The 20,282-nt window shown below is 43.9% G+C and overlaps 1 protein-coding gene across 1 annotated transcript in view; it reads right to left on the bottom strand.

The window, feature by feature from the left end:
• Nucleotides 1–8,706, bottom strand: part of sf3b3 (splicing factor 3b, subunit 3) — a 32,842-nt gene extending 24,136 nt beyond the window's left edge. The window contains exons 1-11 of the mRNA XM_084168770.1: nt 8,587–8,706; nt 7,854–7,980; nt 7,607–7,762; nt 6,990–7,160; nt 6,652–6,824; nt 6,174–6,315; nt 1,854–1,966; nt 1,552–1,689; nt 1,181–1,284; nt 904–1,069; nt 194–289 (exon numbers count right to left, since the gene is read on the bottom strand). Coding sequence (XP_084024896.1) covers nt 194–289; nt 904–1,069; nt 1,181–1,284; nt 1,552–1,689; nt 1,854–1,966; nt 6,174–6,315; nt 6,652–6,824; nt 6,990–7,160; nt 7,607–7,762; nt 7,854–7,923 — 1,329 coding nt within the window. The 5' untranslated portion in view covers nt 7,924–7,980; nt 8,587–8,706. The remainder of the gene's footprint in view (nt 1–193; nt 290–903; nt 1,070–1,180; nt 1,285–1,551; nt 1,690–1,853; nt 1,967–6,173; nt 6,316–6,651; nt 6,825–6,989; nt 7,161–7,606; nt 7,763–7,853; nt 7,981–8,586) is intronic.
• Between the last annotated feature and the right edge of the window lie 11,576 nt (nt 8,707–20,282).

The raw sequence follows: 20,282 nt of genomic DNA, 5'->3' as shown, positions 1-20,282 counted from the left end.
CCAAACTCTGTCCCAACTCGGGTTTCTGGTATGCATGTGAGTGAGTATCTGCATGACTTTGTTAAAATGTTGCCGTTGTTCAAATACTACTGTGGCATGTGCCACACCGAGAGAATGTGTGTGTGTGTGTGTGTGTGTGAGCACTTTCTGGGATGTGAATGTGCGATGGGAGTAGGAATAGCAGTACACATACCTCCAGTCCATGTCTGAGGACTCTGAGGGTGGATTTGGGTCCCCTGCCACAGGCCACATACAGCTGGGGAGTGTCCTCATTAGCCAGGTCAGCAATCTACACAGGGAGAGAGAAATAGATGAGGCGAGTGAAAGAACGGGCCAGCGGTGAGTAAGAGATCAGTATGTATTCTAATAGAGGACAGAATATAAGAAGTAATACAGTGCCAGAAATAAACAAGGCAGTCTCACATGTGGTGTCTGTGTCAGGTTATAATGCCAAGATCAGAGGTGTTTAAACTCTCTCCATTGATATTTAGTCAGAGAAGAGACATGAGAAACTCATCACTTCAACAGCACAACATCCTTCTCCTCAAACCTTGCCACAACACTTCAGAAGCATCTTTGTGTGTGTGTGTGTGTGTGTGGGGGGGGGGGGGGGGGGTGGAAGGTTAATGCAAATCCTTCTAATAAAAATGTGATTAAAAAAAATACAAGAATCTTTGTACTCCAACTAACTCGCATTCAAGCAAGTCAAAATCAGGTTCATCGTGCCAAAAATAGTGGGAAAACATCTCTACCCCAGCTAAAGCTGTTACAGTTCGGTAGAACAGAGGAAAAGGTATGTCACTCCACAAAGTTAATCCATTACATAATCCATGATAATCAAAAGCTAAAACCGTTGCACACACACCAATCACACAACACAGAGATTCACACACACACACACACCTGGCAGGACATAATGGGGGAGAGGTTCTCCTGCTCGTCCACCAGCACCAGGTTCTTGAGGGGGCGTGGCTGGAAGAAGAAGGTATCTCCCTCCTCCAGGGGCATGGCAGAGGAGAACTCTGGCTCCTCATCGTCATCTCCCAGATGGGCTATCTGGTACAGGTAACTAGCAGAGCGAGAGAAGAGAGAAGACAATAAACACAGGAGAGCAAGAGACATGGACAAAGATGGGATGTGTGTGGTATTGAGAGGGATTACAGTGTAATGAATTACTTACTGGTTGCCAAACTCTGAGGACACAAATAAGAAACCGGTCTTCAACACGCACATGGCTGTGGCTACAGGTATGGTGTCAAAGTACTTCATCCTGATCTCTGTAACCTGGGGGATGCAAACGTTTATTTGAATGAGAAGGAATCCCAGAATATCCCATCTTGTGAACACTGACCTGAGTTAGTGTGTGTGTGTGTGTGTGTGTGCATGCTGAGATCAGAGGTGTTAATGCTCTCTCCATGTTTTTGTCAGAGAAGAGACATGAAGACTCATCACTTCAACAGCACGGTTCTATTTCTATCTCCCACACATCAGATGACCACCGCTGCAACCTTCCCCCAGTTCCCGTCTCAGACTGCACCCTGCTGGCCTCACCATCTCCTCATCTGTCTCCAGGGTGACCTTGAAGATGTCCCCCTGCTCCGTCTGGGCCAGGAAGAAGAACATGGACTTGGTCTTGTGGGTGGCTGAGCAGACGAAGATCATGCCTCGCTCAGGGTCATCCAGGTCATTCTGTGCTCAGGCAAAATAAAAAGGATTGAGGGCACAGTGCGGATAGTATCAAATCAACTGTGATCCATACAAACATTCACATTGTTAACATGTATGACCATGTCTGGTTAGCCAAGTTATTTCAAAATCCATTTTTGCATTTACAAAACGTAACAGAAACTCACCCTCCTGCGTGGGATGGGACAGCGGATGTCAGGCTGGTCCCCAAAGTTTTTGTAGGTGATGTAGTTCTCTGAACAGATGAGAACTCCACTAGGCCCATCAGAGCCTCCAGGAACTAGAGAAGACAGGGGGAAAGGGTAATGATCACACAATAGGTTTGCACTGTAGCGTAAAAAAAAAAAAATCCAGCCTTAGAGACCACTAGCAGAACAGTTACGACAGTGGGATTGCTTGTGTTGAGATCAGAAGTGTTTAAGGGTCAGAAAAGAGACATGATAATCTCATCATGTCAATACAAACATTTTCTGCAGTGCTGTTTTATCTCTATAGTGGCAATATGAGGACCTATCTTCACCCCAGCAGCAGGAAGAGAAGAGCTAGTGCCTTCGGAAAGTATTCAGACCCCTTGACTTTTTCCACATTGTTACGTTAAAGCCTTATTCTAAAATTGATTAAATAAATACAAATCTTCAGCAATCTACACACAATCCCCCCCTTAATGACAAACCAAAACCTGTTTTTTAGAAATGTTTGCTAATTGTAAAAAAATATATATATATGTACATAGGAATTCAGACCCTTTGCTTTGAGACTCGAAATTGAGCTCAGGTACATCCTGTTTCCATTGATCATCCTTGAGATGTTTCTACAACTTGATTGGAACCACCTGTGGTAAATTCAATTGATTGGACATGATTAGGAAAGGCACACACCTGTCTATATAAAGGTCCCACAGTTGACAGTGCATGTCAGAGCAAAAACCAAGGCATGAGGTCGAAGGAATTGTCCGTAGAGCTCCGAGACAGGATTGTGTCGAGGCACAGATCTGGGGAAGGGTACCAAAAAATCTCTACAGCATTGAAGGACCCCAATAACAGTGGCCTCCATCATTCTTCAATGGAAGAAGTTTGGAACCACCAAGACTCTTCCTAGAGCTGGCCGCCCGGGCCAAACTGAGCAATCGGGGGAGAAGGACCTTGGTCAGGGAGGTAACCAATAACCCGATGGTCACTCTGACAGAGCTCTAGAGTTATTCTGTGGAGATGGGAGTACCTTCCAGAAGGCCAACCATCCCTGCAGCACTCCACCAATCAGGCCTTTATGGTAGAGTGGCCAGACAGAAGCCACTCCTCAGGAAAAGGCACATGACAGCCCGCTTGGAGCTTGCCAAAAGGCACCTAAAGACTCTCAGACCATGAGAAACAAGATTCTCTGGTCTGATGAAACCAAGATTGAACTCTTTGGCCTGAATGCCAAGCGTCACGTCTGGAGGAAACCTGGCACCATCCCTAAGGTGAAGCATTTGTGGCAGCATCATGCTGTGGGGATGTTTTTCAGCGGCAGGGACTGGGAGACTAGTCAGGATCGAGGAAAAGATGAATGGAGCAAAGTACAGCGAGATCCTTGATGAAAACCTGCCCCAGAGCACTCAGGACCTCAGACTGGGGCGAAGGTTCACCTTCCAACAGGTCAACGACCCTAAGTACACAGCCAAGCCAACACAGGAGTGGCTTCGGGACAAGTCTCTGAATGTCCTTGAGTGGCCCAGCCAGAGCCCGGACTTGAACCTGATCTAACATCTCTGGAGAGACCTGAAAATAGCTGTGCAGCGACGCTCCCCATCCAACCTGACAGAGCTTGAGAGGATCTGCAAAGAAATGGGAGAAACTTCACAAATACAGGTGTGCCAAGCTTGTAGCGTCATATCCAAGAAGACTCGAGGCTGTAATTGCTGCCAAAGGTGCTTCAACAAAGTACTGAGTAAACAGTCTGAATACTTATGTAAATGTGATGTTTTTTATTATTTTTTAACTGTTTTTCCTTTGTCATTATGGGGTATTGTGTGTAGATTGATGAGGGGAAAAAACAATTAAATTTTAGAATAAGGCTGTAACGTAACAAAATGTGGAAAAAGTAAAGGGGTCTGAATACTTTCCGAAGGCACTGTTTGTGCAAGGGTAGACCATATCAGTAGAACACAAGCGGGAAGGCTGCAAACAACTCATAACCTGTCTCTGGCCACCCTCTACTGGAAATAATGTACACTGAACAAAAATATAAATGCAACATGTTAAGTGTTGGTCCCATGTTTCATGAGCTGAAATAAAAGATCCCAGAAATTGTGCACAAATTTGTTTACATCCCTGTTAGCTAGCATTTGTCCTTTACCAAGATAATCCATCCACCTGACAGGTGTGGCATACCAAGAAGCTGATTAAACAGCATGATCATTACACAGGTGCACCTTACACTGGGGAAAATAAAAGGCCACTCTCAAATGTCACACAACACAATGCCACAGATGTTTCAAGTTTTGAGGATGCGTGCAATTAGAATGCTGACTGCATGAATGTCCACCAGAGATGTTAATGTTAATTTCTCTACCATAAGTCGCCTCCAACGTCGTTTTACAGAATTTGGCAGTACGTCCTCACAACCGCAGACCACATGTAACCACGCCAGCCCAGGACCACCACATTTGGCTTCTTCACCTGCGGGATTGTCTGAGACCAGCCACCCGGACAGCAGACGAAACTGTGGGTTTGCACAACCGAAGAATTTCTGCACAAACTGTCAGAAACCATCTCAGGGAACCTCATCTGCGTGGTCCTCGTCCTCACCAGGGTCTTGACCTGACTGCAGTTCGGAGTCGTAACCCACTTCAGTGGGCAAATGCTCACCTTTGATGGCCACTGGCATGCTGAAGAAGTGTGCTCTTCACGGATGAATCCTGGTTTCAACTGTACCGGGCAGATGGCAGACGCGTGTATGTCGTCGTGTGGGCGAGCAGTCTGCTGATGTCAAAGTTGTGAACAGAGTGCCCCATGATGGCGGTGGCGTTATGGAATGGACAGGCATAAACTACAGACAACAAACACAATTGCATTTTATCGATGGCAATTTCAATGCACAGAGATACCGTGACAAGATCCTCAGGCCCATTGTCGTGCCATTCATCCGCCGCCATCACCTCATGTTTCAGCATGATAATGCATGGCTCCATGTTTTCTGGATGCTGAAAATGTCCCAGTTTTTCCATGGCCTGCAAACTCAGACATGTCACCCATTGAGCATGTTTGGGATGCTCTGGATTGACGTGTACGACAGCGTGTTCCAGTTCCCGCCAATATCCAGCAACTTCACACAGCCATTGAGGAGGAGTGGGATAACATTCCACAGGCCACAATCAACAGCCTGATCAACTCTATGCGAAGGAGATGTGTCACGCTGCATGAACAAATGGTGGTCACACCAGATATTGACTGGTTTTCTGATCCACACCCCTACCTTTTTTAAGGTATCTGTGACCAACAGAAGCATATCTGTATTCCCAGTCATGTCAAATCCATAGATTAGGGCCTAAATTGGTGGTCTGTTGATATCCTTCTAGTGGTGGGGGGGCTGTGCTTTGGCAAAGTGGGTGGGGTTATATCCTGCCTGGTTGGCCCTGACCGGGGGTATCGTCGGACGTGGCCACAGTGTCCCCCGACCCCCCCCTATCTCAGCCTCCAGTATCTATGCTGCAATAGTCTATGTGCCGGGGGGCTAGGGTCAGTCTGTTATACCTGGTGTAATTCTCCTGTCTGCTCTGGTGACCTGTGTGAATTTAAGTATGCTCCCTCTAATTCTCTCTCTCCCTCCCGGAGGACCTGAGCCCTGTTATCAGGACTACCTGGCCTGATGACTCCTGGCTGTCCCCAGTCCACCTGGTTGTGCTGCTGCTCCAGTTTCAACTGTTCTGCCTGCGGCTAAGGAACCCTGACCTGTTCACCGGACATGCTACCTTGTCCCGAACCTGCTGTTTTCGACTCTCTCTCTACCGCACCTGCTGTCTCGACCTCTGAATGCTCGGCTACGAAAAGCCAACTAACATTTACTCCTGAGGTACTGACCTGTTGCAACCTCTACAACCACTGTGATTATTATTTGACCCTGCTGGTCATCTATGACCGTTTGATCTTCTTGAAGAACAATCTGTCCTTAAATGGCCATGTATTCTTATAATCTCCACCTGGCACAGCCAGAAGAGGACTGGCCACCACTCAGAGCCTGGTCCTCTCTAGGTTTCTTCCTAGGTTCCTGCCTTTCTAGGGAGTTTTTCCTATCCACCGTGCTTCTACATCTGCATTGCTTGCTGTTTGGGGTTTTGGGCTTCTCTATAGCACTTTGTGACATCTGCTGATGTAAAAAGGGCTTTATAAATACATTTGATTGATTAATATATGCATTTCAATTTATTGATTTTCTTATATGAACTGTAACTCAGTAAAATCTCTGAAATTGCTGCATATTGCGTTTATATTATTGTTCAGTGTTGCTACCTGTGATGAGGAAGTTGCCGTGCTCTTCCAGGGCCTCGCTGTACTTGCGCACCACATGGTTCAAACCCAGGTCCAGCTCATAGAAGGTCAGGGTCTGCTGGGTGTTGGCTGCAGCCTCGCCAGTGGGGTCATTGTCAGCTTCCTGGAAGGAGGGAGAGGTCATAGGTAACATACTGTGGGTCAGTGGAAATGAAGAGGACAGGATGAGGATTTACAGGACATCTTTAGTAGCAGAGCAGCTACAACAGTGGGATTGTGTTGAAATCAGAGGTTTTTAAGCTCTCTCCAGTGTTTCGTCAGAGAAGAGACATGAAGACTCATCATTTCAACAACACTTGGTGTGTATAGAGAGAATAAAGCAGCAGCACATCAGAGCCTGTGTAAGCCTAGATTAGATTAAAGAGGTCCAGTTATGTTGTACATAACAAGAGTGCATGAGCAAATTCACAAATCATAGGGGTCAGTGTTGGGCTCTCACCTCATAGTCCATCTCCAGACAGGCGAACATGGGGTTTTCAAAGCCCACATCCACTCCTACCACATGGTAGACCAGTGTGTTAGCCTTGTGTGCCTCCAGAGGAGAGGAGATGGTGAGACGCGCTGCTGCATCTCTGTTCAGGATGTATACCAGCTTCTGCTTCTCAATGGCACCTGGAAACACAGAGGTAATCAGTAAACTACACAGACATTGCAATAGGGGATTATCTTACCAAATCAAGGATTTTTCAACTTTAAACTTTTTTGAATTTTCAAACCATTACCAACTCTCTCCACAACATTATATCTCTCAGTTCTCTGTTCCCTGAGATTCTTTACCTATCATGACTGCTCTGCCCTTGGGGTCAACGGCGAGGAACTGTCCAGGGACGATTCGACGACACCCACTCTTGCCAAAGGTCTCCTGGTGGATCTTCTCGAACATGTTCTTGGAGGGGTGGTACTCAAGGATCACGATGCGGCCTGAGTCACTGCCCACCACAATGTAGTCTGGGGATCAAAATCACAAATGTCTCATAACAGATTTAAAATAAGAGCTTTTCAACCACACACACAGAGAAAACGTGCATCTACATTACACACTAGGGTTGGGCGATGTCAACTTCTGTCCTATCGTGATTATGTACCCATAAAACATTGTGATATGATGGTATCGCCTCCCAATGACAAAAAAAAGAAGCTAAAACGACCATTGGGCTAAAGCAGAAAAATGATTTGCTACAACTGGACGAATCATGACGAAGCCTGGGCAGAGGCTAAGTGCAGGCTCATCTTTGATAATATATTTTCTGGTGGAGGAGCTTCAGCATGGAGCAGGTTTGTGTCTGTGTTAACATCATACCCAAGAAGCGCTGTATATGCACCAAAAAGCAATCTCAGGTGTACATGCAGACAAACATATATGCTGACACACACACATACATCTCATAACACACCTTTAGTTCCTCCTGTCAGCCTGAAGGCCATGAGCGAGCGAATGATGCCAAACACCTCCATGGTAAGCAGGGTGTGAACCTTCCCTGTGTTGGCATCTGGACGCAGCAGCTCAATGATCTTCCCCCTGGAAACAACTATCTCCTGCATCTTGGTTCCTGCAACGATTCCCAAACCAGATCATAGGTAACATTATCCATGTTATATAGACTCAGGGATGAGAGAGTCCAAGAGAGGAATGTTATGTACCTGAGAAGTTTCCATGGATGGCGTGGGTGATGCCAGTGGCACGCTGCAGGGTCAGGTTATACAGAAACATAGTGTCTGTTTCTCAACCTTCAGGTGCAGGTCAAAGAAGCCACAGCAACACCAGGTTCTGATGAAGAAAGGAGGAGTACATTTTAGCATTACTGCAAGCATGTCAGTGTTTTAACATAGCTAACTTAGCGAGGTAGCTGGCTAACTATTGCAAAATAATATAATGGTTGTCGTGGATACTGCACACACATTATACATCCGCAAGCAAAATCATTGTTAACTCAGTTGATGATAGCTCGCTAGTCAACATTGATTACGAACAAAACCGCTGTCAAAGACACGGGTGCCGCTACTAGTTACCTAGCTAGTAGGCTAGCTATCTAGTTAACTACAACAGAGCCCAACCTAGCCAACTTTGTAAAGTTGATTCTACACAAACCCACTGGTCGTTGTTGCAACCAGCCAGGTCCAACTTAACCACAATAATAACAGTAATGTTAGCCCACCATTACAAAACATTTTAACGAAATAGACAATGTACGTTTGCAACACAAGGTTTGCTTGTTCGCGTTTGCTAGCCTAGCACTCGCAGTTGTTTTCATTCATTCACTCCGTATACCCACAAGCGCCCATCTTAAAAATTGAGGAAGACGTAAAAAAAAATATTGATATATATTTTGTTTTCTATATTGTATTGTGCGGACACTGTATGAAAATGATTTACCGATGTATCAGTTAGGATGAAGCTGATATCAACTAGATGATGATTTTCAGTCGCCGCGTCAATTTGTTCATACTTTTGCGGGCAAACGCTTTCCTGTCGATCATGGGTCCTTCATGATCTGCGACGTCATCAAAAATCGGTCCACAATGTGCCTGAGACCTAGCTACCCAATTATAAGGGAATAACATGAAACTCACAGCGGTTACGCCATAGAAGTTGTATTTCATTTATCTAAAATGGAAAATCTACATATCACTTGCCTTGAAATTATCAAAAAAATATAATGAAAAGTTGCATTGAATTACAGTTGACGAGCTATTCCACTAGGGGGTAACAATGCCCATGCTTTGCTTAGAAGTTGAGGGGGCTCAGTTGGTCAAAAGATAAAATCAAATTGTATTTGTAACATGCGCCGAATACAACAGGTGTAGACGTTACCGTGAAATGCTTACTTACAAGCCCTTAACCAACAATGCAGTTCAAGAAATAGAGTTAAGAAAATATTTACTAAATAAACTAAAGTAAAAAATAAAAGTCACAATAAAATAACAATAACGTGGTGTGGGGATCTAGATGTGATGACTAGCTTAGAAATAATGCATTAATGATTAAACATAAAAGGTTTGTACTGTACTGATATAAATTGTTTCACCTAACAAGCTGTGATTAATGTGAGGAGCTGTTTTAGGGAGTAGGGGGAGATAAGAGCTTGTGTCTCAAAATACTACACTACACTGCCTCTTTGTGATCTGTGAACCGTCCAAGGACGTAGGTACAGGGGAACAGTGTCTATGGGTGCTGACTCTACAGGTTGTGATGATAACAACTTATGCCTGGCAACAGTGTGCAACAGTGAAGCGCCAAGGGTCTGGGACCAGCCTGTGCGCCAACGATTGGCTGAGTAAGTCTAAACCACGCTCAGTCTCTACTCTGATTGGCCAGCAGGGAGCGGGAACTATCTCTGTCAGAGTATTTTAAGAAGAACTCAGAACAATGGCTTAGTTCTCTGAGTGCCCTGCGTGGTATTTCAGTGGACCCGTATATACGAACATCATATTTACCATTGAAGCTTTTGCATTAATTAAAATACTAGTCTATTTTAGAAGACGTGTATTGACCTCTTTTGTTCCTAATACCAGATTTGAATTGACGCAACTTAACAGTGGCTATATACAGGGGGTACCTTACCGAGTCAATGTTGGGGGTATAGGTTAGTCGAGGTAATTTGTATATGTAGTTAGTGGTAAAGTGACTATGCATAGATAATAAACAGCGAGTAGCAGCAGTGTAAAATCAAATGTGTGTGGGGGGGGGGGGGTCAATGTAAATAGTCTGGGTGGCCATTTGATTAATTGTTCAGCAGTCTTATGGCTTGGGGTTAGAAGCTGTTAAGGAGCCTTTTGGACCTAGACTTGGAGCTCCGGTACCGCTTGCCGTGCGGTAGCAGAGAGAACAGTCTATGGCTTGGGTGACGAGTCTTTGACAATTTTTTGGGCCTTCCTCTGCCTAGTATATACAGTGGCTTGTGAAAGTATTCACCCCCCTTGGCATTTTTCCTATTTTGTTGCCTTACAACCTGGAATTCAAATGGATTTTTGGGGGGTTTGTATCATTTGATTTACACAACATGCCTACCACTATGAAGATGCTAAATATTTTTTGTGTGTGAAACAAACAAGAAATAAACCAAAAAAACAGAAAACTTGAGCGTGCATAACTATTCACCCCCCCCCCCCCCCAAAGTCAATACTTTGTAGAGACACCTTTTGCAGCAATTACAGCTGCAAGTCTCTTGGGGTATGTCTCTGTAAGCTTGGTACATCTAGCCACTGGGATTTTTGCCCATTCTTCAAGGCAAAACTGCTCCAGCTCCTTCAAGTTGGATGGGTTCCGCTGGTGTACAGCAATCTTTAAGTCATACCACAGATTCTCAATTGGATTGAGGTCTGGGCTTTGACTAGGCCATTCCAAGACATTTAAATGTTTCCCCTTAAACCACTCGAGTGTTGCTTTAGCAGTATGCTTAGGGTCATTGTCCTGCTGGAAGGTGAACCTCCGTCCCAGTCTCAAATCTCTGGAAGACTGAAACAGGCATCCCTCAAGAATTTCCCTATATTTAGCGCCATCCATCATTCCTTCTATTCTGACCAGTTTCCCAGTCCCTGCCGATGAAAAACATCCCCACATCATGATGCTGCCACCACCATGCTTCTTGGGGTGATGAGAGGTGTTGGGTTTGGCCAAAAAGCTCAATTTTAGTCTCATCTGACCAGAGTACCTTCTTCTATATGTTTGGGGAGTCTCCCACATGCCTTTTGGCAAACACCAAACGTGTTTGCTTATTTTTATCTTTAAGCAATGGCTTTTTTCTGGCCACTCTTCCGTAAAGCCCAGCTCTGTGGAGTGTACAGCTTAAAGTGGTCCTATGGACAGATACTCCAATCTCCGCTGTGGAGCTTTGCAGCTCCTTCAGGGTTATCTTTGGTCTCTTTGTTGCCTCTCTGATTAATGCCCTCCTTGCCTGGTCCATGAGTTTTGGTGGGTGGCCCTCTCTTGGCAGGTTTGTTGTGGTGCCATATTCTTTCCATTTTTTTTATAATGGATTTAATGGTGCTCCGTGGGATGTTCAAAGTTTCAGATCTTTTTTTATAACACAACCCTGATCTGTACTTCTCCACAACTTTGTCCCTGACCTGTTTGGAGAGCTCCTTGGTCTTCATGGTGCCGCTTGCTTGGTGGTGCCGCAGACTCTGGGGCCTTTCAGAACAGGCGTATATATACTGAGATCATGTGACAGATCATGTGACACTTAGATTGCACACAGGTGGACTTTATTTAACTAATTATGTGACTTCTGAAGGTAATTGGTTGCACCAGATCTTATTTAGGGGCTTCATAGCAAAGGGGGTGAATACATATGCACGCACCACTTTTCCGTTATTTATTTTGTTAAATTTTTTGAAAGAAGTTATTGTTTTCATTTCACTTCACCAATTTGGACTATTTTGTGTATGTCCATTACATGAAATCCAAATAAAAATCCATTTAAATTACAGGTTGTAATGCAACAAAATAGGAAAAACGTCAAGGGGGATGAATACTTTTGCATGGCACTGTAGCTCCTGGATGGCAGGAAGCTTGGCCCCAGTGATGTACTGGGCTGTACACACTACCCTCTGTCAAGCTGTATAACTTTTTGAGGATCTGGGGACCCATGCCAAATCTTTTCAGTCTCCTGAGGGGGAAAAAATATGTTGTCGTGCCCTCTTCACGACTCTCTTGGTGTGTTTAGACCATGATAGTTTGTTGGTGATGTGGACACCAAGGAACTTGAAACTCTCGACCTGCTCCACTACAGCCCTGTCAATGGGAATGGGGGCGTGCTCGGCCCTCCTTTTCTTGTAGTCCACGATCAGCTCCTTTGTCTTGCTCACGTTGACGGAGAGGTTGTTGTCCTGGCACCACACTGCCAGGTCTCTGACCTCCTCCCTATAGGCTGTCTCATCATTGTCAGTGATCAGGCCTACCACTGTTGTCTCGTCATCAAACTTAATGATGGTGTTGGAGTCGTGCTTGGCCACGCAGTCGTGGGTGAACAGGGAGTACAGGAGGGGACTAAGCACGCACCTCTGAGGGGCCCCCGTGTTGAGGATCAGCGTGGCAGATGTGTCGTTGCCTACCTTACCACCTGGGGGCGGCCCGTCAGGAAGTCCAGGATCTAGTTGCAGAGGGAGGTGTTTAATCCCAGGGTCCTTAGCTTAGTGATGAGCTTTGTGGGCACTATGGTGTTGAACGCTGAGCTGTAGTCAGTGAATGGCATTCTCACATAGGTGTTCCTTTTGTCCATGTGGGAAAGGGCAGTGTAGAGTGCGATTGAGATTGCGTCATTTGTGGATCTGTTGGGGCGGAATGCGAAGTGGAGTGGGTCTAGGGTTTCCAGGATGATGGTGTTGATGTGAGCAATGACAAGCCTTTCAAAGCACTTCATGGCTACCGATGTGAGTGCTACGGGTCTGTAGTCATTTAGGCAGGTTACCTTTGCTTTCTTGGGCACAGGGACTATAGTGGTCTGCTTGAAACATGTAGGTATTACAGACTCGGTCAGGGAGAGGTTGATAATGTCGGTGAAGACACTTGCCAGTTTGTCCGTGCATGCTCTGAGTACATGTCCTGGTAATCCGTCTGGCCCTGCGGCCTTGTGAATGTTGACCTGTTTAAAGGTCTTGCTCACATCAGCTATGGAGAGCGTGATCACACAGTCGTCCAGAACAGCTGGTGCTCTCATGCATGCTTCAGTGTTGCTTGCCTCGAAGCGAGCATAAAAGGCATTTAGCTCGTTTGGTAGACTTGCGTCACTGGGCAGCTCGCAGTTGGGTTTCCCTTTGTAGTCCGTAATAGTTTGCAAGCTCTGCCACATCCGACGAGCGTCAGAGCCGGTGTAGTAGGATTCAATCTTACCTACTCGCCAACAAATTCTCACAAGGCACCCCGATCTCCACCCCCTGTATTTCCATATTTTCTTCACGCAAATGACAGGAATTTGGGCCTGGTCTCGGAGAAACAGTATATCATTCGCGTCGGACTCATTAAATAAAAAATATTTGTCTAGTTCGAGGTAAGTAATCGCTGTTCTGATATCCAGAAGCTCTTTTCGGTCATAAAAGACAGTAGCAGCAACATTATGTACAAAATAAGTTACAAACAATGCGAAAAAACACACAAAATAGCACAGTTGGTTAGGAGCCCGTAAAACGGCAGCCATTCTGACATTGCAGGTGCAGCCGTGCAGGTAGTCAGTCAGTGCAGACTGCAGACTCAAAGAGAGATAATTTCTGATTGTTAATTTCCCTTGTTTATTTCCCTTTTGTTTATTGTGTATTTCACTTGCCATGGCAATGTTAACACATGTTTCCCATGCCAATAAAGCCCTTTGAATTTAATTTAATTTAATTGAGAGAGATTTCCCCCCAAAAAGCATACACAATGTGTTAGAATAAAGTCACTATAGCTCACAAAAACGAAATTATGTAAAGATTCTGAACTGAAATATGTCTAGCAGCATATACATTTTTGGAATAAGTTGTGCAAAAAGTGAGCACGAGAGTGGGGTGACCTGGGGAGTTCTGATGTAGCGGAACACATTAGTAAAAAAAGCACCTTTAAAATAAAGCATTGCATGTATATCATCGCATTTGCGTAGTGCACTAGAGCAGTAGAGTAGAGCCACTTATTGAAGTTGCACAAATGGGGAACATTTTTAGAAGTTGAACACATGGGGAACATTTTTAGTAGCCTAGGGTCCGCTAATTTTTGGCCTTTTATAAACGTATTTCATGCAATTCTACTACATTTTACATGACTGGAGACTTTGGCATAATCTTTTTTAATACCGCACAAATTATCGAAATGGCAGGCTACTTTGACACTGACAAATTGATAATCTGAGATCAATAAAAACGACCTTGTCTTGAATCCATCAACAGCCTAGGCCTAGGTGTGTGGAGACATATTGTAGGCTATATGAGGAGGAAATTATAGTCCTAAAAATGCTTTCCAGTTTCACTGACTCACCCAATGATGCGCAGCTCACTCCCTGGTGATGGCCGATGTGCTCGTGCCAAAAGCCCCTCTCTCTCTCTCTCTTTTGTAAAACAATATTTGGAAGTTGATCAAATCTTTTGCAGGAGCCATTTGCTTTCCAATCTGTGTTTTCCCTCGATTGTATTTGAAATATTGCAAAAGGCCTGTTTTGTCTGGGTGCTCTTTTTTCACTGACAGATTTGGCGCACGTTCCCGACTGTAGGCTTTTCCTTGTTATTGGGCTGCAAATTATAGGCTATTCTGTAGGCTATTCTGAATTATTTCATTTATTTATGAACAGACAGCAGTAATTCTATAACTTTGGCAAATGTATTTAAATTGATCAGGGGTACTGCAGTTCGTTCAGAACCCTTCGCGTGGCTATGATTCTTTAAGGAAATAAATGATGAAGTGCAACGCTGGAGAGATGAGAGTTGCAGGCTCATGTCTATCAGAGTAGAGATAGGGAGCGAGATCATAGAAAGTGAATCTCATTCTAGTTATGTGAGACATAATGACGCGCTTCTCACACAGCCAACGCCAAGCGTTGATCTCAAACATAGGTTAGTTACAATATTGCGCAAACCATAAACCCGGGCTGGCCCATCCCAAATCAACTCTTAGAATATTAGGCCCGGGATTAAAATCAACTTTTTCACATAACCTTTTTTTTTTGTGTGGGCAGGAGAATTAACCAAGAGGCAACTCGAATGAATTGATCGCTTATATTCTAATTTTTACATTGCAAAAAGTGACAATTATTTTTCATGCCAGGAGAGGTACCGGATCCGGCCAAATAGGTTCCGGAACAAAACAGTCCAAAACGGAGAGGTGCCAGGATCCAGGTCAAATTAAACACTGAACTGTTACAGATAATCCTGCACTGTGTAGTATAGATCTTGCACATGCATTTAATCATAATCATTCATCTGGCATATGAGCGCGTGCCTGTATTTTCGACACGGTGCCCGAGTCTTATTATGATGAAACGAGAGTTCCCTTGAAGCACACCACCTTCCATGGATTTGCTGAATTCACGCGGCTGTGGTTGTGGTATTGAAATGGGTTTATATGACCAGAAGGACTACAAATCCCAAAGCCCTTTTAGAGGGTTTGAGGAATGCGGATTACCGTTCTCCTAGCAGCAGGATATCATACTGGTGGCACGTTCAACATTTTCAAAAATAAGAGTCCCCCTGCAAATACATCCTAAACTGGGAATATCGATTTTTTTAAAGCACTTTAATGCGGTACAATCGTTTTTTCACAGCATTGTCAAAAAATAATGATACTTTGACGTACTTTTATTTTACATATTGTATTATTTATACCAGCATTTCTATAGAAAGTTTTAGTTTACACCAATACTGGTATGTTGAAGCTATTGGGTACGTTCAAGTGGGTCACTTTTGTCAAGACATTGACTAACATTGGTCACCGCCTTTCAAAGTGTGTTGCATTATGGGTATAACAATTGTCCGATTTGGGACTACATGTCGACTGCATGACTTCACTACAATCATGTGATCAAAGTTCATGAACTTTCGACTGTAGTCGACTGGACATTTCTGCAGTTCCTCCTCATTAACTGCAACTTGAAGTCGGAACCAAAGAATTGTGGGAGACAACCTTCTTCTGTTTTATTGGAAGCAAAAAGCACTACATGCTCATAAATGGTTGATGTCGCCACCTATAAATAGGCAGGTTTCCATTGACCCAGGTTTATTCAACAAAATCAATGTCAGCAAAAAAAATCTTTCTGACGTGTAATGGAAACAGCAGACATAAGAGACATTTTCTAAAGATCGACAACATTTTTATCAGTTTGACGGGTGAATTCTTATTTTGTCTAACTTTCTTTATTGCGACAAACAGTCTACAGTCAGCTACTTTCGGCTTACCAATCAAACACGCCCATTGTGTAGGCTATATTTAACTGGGCAAAAATAGGCTAGGTAAAATCAACGTTGTTTCCTCGTCATTTAAACAAAACAATTCAACGTGATCAACGTAAGGGAATTTCCACCTAACTTTTAGCCTAAATCCAATGACATCATGAAATGTGTTATTGATTTCAAATTGAATTCTTGTTAGTTGATGACTAAGCCACATTTAAATCAAAACTAGACTGAACTGACGTCTGTGCCAAGTGGGTTTTAATAAAATACAAATATACAGTATGTAATTGGAATTACTCAATAGAGTCTGCAAAACTGAAATTGGTATCATATGCTGACCAACAGGTTTAATACACAGTGCTGGTGACTCCTTGATCCACCCACTCCATTTATTGCAATGCACTAGACTGTATGAACTACATATTGGCTTATAGAGAAATATTTGCTGAGGTAAAAGTGGGGTTGGGAATACTCAGTAGGGTCTGTAGAATATATATTTGGTGTTATTTCTTGGGAAACTGTCTAAATACCCAGCTGCACTTTCTAGTATTCCCAACTCCACTTTTACCTCGGCACATAGCCTAGTTTATTCTCTACAGCCCAATATTGTGAACATACCAGTCTGAACATTGTATTTTTTGATAGTGGTCCTAACATTTTATTTTTCTAAGCATATTTGTAATTGTTTCCATAAATTCCTTCTTGCATTTGCTTATAAGCACAACACAAATTGACCTTATTGTAATATATTTTGAGTGAATTATCCACATTGCTATGTTTTAAAATGTGGGCTTTCATTTGGAATGATTCGTCATTACCATGCAAAGTGACGTTTTCGTTTGTGCTGCTGGCAGAATACTAGTGGAATGCGGGGTCTCTATTTTTCGGGAGCTGCCACAGTCATTGGGCTTTGGCTGAGAAACGGTATCCTTCCTCGCTGAAACACTACCCTACATGTCGAATTTAATGCAGGGATGCGCTTTTACCAAGAAAAGAAACTGCCTCAAAATATTTTGTCTTTTGCCTAGACTACATATCACAATATAGTCTCACATCTGGATTCGTCACAGCACAGGCTGAATACGATATATCATGATGAAATCTGCCTAATGCTCGTCGGACTGGTTCATCTCTCACTTTGATACAGTCATTGTAGCTTAGAGTGGAAATTAATTTACATTCCTACAACGTGAGTACATAGAGGCAAACACATAGCCTACCGTTAGATGCATACGACAAATAAAATCAGAAAATCTTTTTTTGGGGGGAGACTCAGCACAGATAGCTGATGGCTTTCGAGGTTTAGAAGCTGGCCAAATCAGTTTTACAAGGTAAGGCTTTCAAGAATACTGCTTGAATTACATTTTCATTAGACTATTGTTGGGGTTGAATGAAAATATTTGTGAAAGAATGACGAGATGTTGGGGATATAGTCTATTTCTGTTGAATGCATCGGTTTGGTGGTCCCTCACCGTTTCTGCTCCCCCATGCAGGAGATGTCGTTTCTTTGTATCTTGATCTCAGCTCAGTTTTAAACATGGTCTTGTTCCATTTCTGACCTACCTTAATCGATCTGCCAGTGTTGCTAAGATACAGCAGTGCTATGAAGGATGGAGGGCAAGTGCTCGGGTGAAGGGTTGTAGGGACACTGAAATTAATAGTAATAGCCTATGATGCATGCATCTCAACTGGTTCCTGACTGGTAGGCAACAATGTTTTAGATCAAGCGTGGCGGCTCTGGCTCGGTTCCTTTGTTGCACCAGGAACTGGACGTTTAAGTTTATGGGCACATAACATAGCCTACTACTAGGCCTACACGTTTGTATTGTCCATTTCAAATTCACTTCATTTAGAATCATGCATTTGAGCCTTAGTTTAAATTGTTATTGTCATGTGCACAAGGACAGTGAAATGCCTTTATTGCAAGCTCTAAACCCAACAATGCAGTAATCAATATCAATGTTGCACTAAAAAATAACATAAGGCAGAACAAAAACACACAAGAAATAAAAATAAGAAATAAGAAGAACACGAGAATACCATACTTACAATGTGCAGGGATACTGGAGTGATTTAGATATGTATAGGGGTAAGGTGACTAGGCATCAGGATGTATGATAAACAGAGTAGCAACAGCGTAAACTAAGATTGTATGTGTGTGTGTGTAGAGTCAGTATAAATGTGTGTGCATGTTATGTGTGTGTTGGAGTGTCAGTGTGGGTGAGTGTGTAGAGTCCTGTCAGTGTGCATAGAGACGGTGCAAAAAATTTAATCAAATGCAAGGGTCAACTCAGTTAGTCTAGCCATTTTGTTAGCTATTTAGCAGTCTTGTAGCTTGGGGATAGAAGCTGTTCAGGAGCCTGTTGGTGTCAGACTTGATGCACCGGTACTGTTTGCCATGCGTAAGCAGAGAGAACAGTCTATGGCTTAGGTGGCTGGAGTCTTTAACGATGTTCCAGGCCTTCCTTTCACACCGCCTGATATAGAGGTCCTGGATGGCAGGGAGCTTGGCCGCAGTGATGTACTGGGCTGTCCACACCACCCTCTGTAGCGCCAGGCGATCGAGGGCGGTGCTGTTGCCATACCAAGCAGTGATGCAGCCAGTCAAGATGCTCTCAATGGTGCAGCTGTATAACTTTTTGAGGATTTGAGGGCCCATGCCAAACTTTTTCAACATCCAGAGGGGTAAGAGGCGCCTTCTTCACAACTGTGCACGTGTGTGGACCATTTTAAGTCCTTAGTGATTTGGACCCCGAGGAACTTGAAGCTCTCATCCCGCTCCACTGCAGCCCGTCGATGTAGATGGGGATGTTTCCCCCCCCCCCCCCGTTTCCTGTAGCCCTTGGTCTTACTGACGTTGAGGGAGAGGTTGTTGTTCTTGCACCACACTGCCAGGTTACTGACCTCCACCCTGTAGGCTGTCTCATCGTCGCTGGTGATCAGGCCTACCATCGTTGTGTCATCAGCAAACTTGAAGATGGTCGTGGGTGAACAGGGAGTACAGGAGGGGACTAAGCACACATCCCTGTGGGGCCCCCGTGTTGAGGGTCAGCGTGGCGGAGGTGATGTTGCCTACCCTGACTGGTCGGCCCGTCAGGAAGTCCAGGATCCAGTTGCAGAGGGAGATGTTCAGTCCCAGGGTCTTAAGCTTGGTGACAAGCTTGGAGGGGACAATTGTGTTGAACGCTAAGCTTTAGTCAATGAACAGCATTCTCACATACGCATTCCTCTTATCTAGGTGGGTGAGGGCAGTGTGGAGTGCAATTGAGATTGCGTCGTCTATGGATCTGTTGGGGTGGTATGCAAATTGGAGTGGGTCTGGGATGATGGAGTTGATGTGTGCCATAACCAGCCTTTCAAAGCACTTCATGATTACAGATGTGAGCGCTACAGGCCGGTAGTCATTGTGACATGAAGCCTTAGTTATTGGGAACAGGAATGATGGTGGTCATCTTAAAACGTGGGGATTCCAGACAGGGACAAGGAGAGGTTGAACATGCCAGTTAATATGCCTGCCAGCTGATCTGCACATGCTCTGAGAACCTGCCCTGGAATACCATCCGGCCTCGCGACCTTGCGAGTGTTGACCCGATTAAAGACCTTACTCACGTTGGCCTTGGAGAGCGAGATCACCCAGTCTGGTTCGGTGGGGGCCAGAATAGTATAAAGAAGATATAAAGGATTCGACATAATCATTTTTTATCATTGGTTAGGCCTACATAAAGGGTAAGTGTACCTATTAAGCCCACTTCCATCTTTGTATTCAAATAAAAAATATTTGAATACAAAGACTATTTAATGTTTCAATGTGGTTGTTGTATCCATACTAGTTTTTATTCTAAGCCAATCAGATGTTTTATTATTAAGTTATTGACAGTTATGTGTAAGTTCCTATTGGTAGCCAATTTCAAAGTTGCAAAAAAACGTTGGTGTGGAGGTGACTCTCAGATAAACACATTTTTCAGATATTTTTAGTATCTTCTCAGATAAGTGACCATACTTAATGTAGAACTAATAGATTAATGTGTTGATATGCACATGATAGCATACTATATGGGTATTAATGACTATTTCTTGCCAATTGAAAAGATTGGTTTTTCTTGTATCTTTGTAGTGACTGGGTGTATTGATACACCATCCAAAGTTTAATTTATAACTTCACCATTCTCAAATGGATATTCAATGTCTGCTCTACCGATAGGTGTCCTTTGCGAGGCA

The sequence above is a fragment of the Coregonus lavaretus genome, assembly GCF_964263955.1.
Source record: "Coregonus lavaretus genome assembly, chromosome: 9".
In the NCBI taxonomy this organism is placed as follows: Eukaryota; Metazoa; Chordata; class Actinopteri; order Salmoniformes; family Salmonidae; genus Coregonus; species Coregonus lavaretus.
This window is presented reverse-complemented; position numbering and strand designations above follow the sequence as displayed.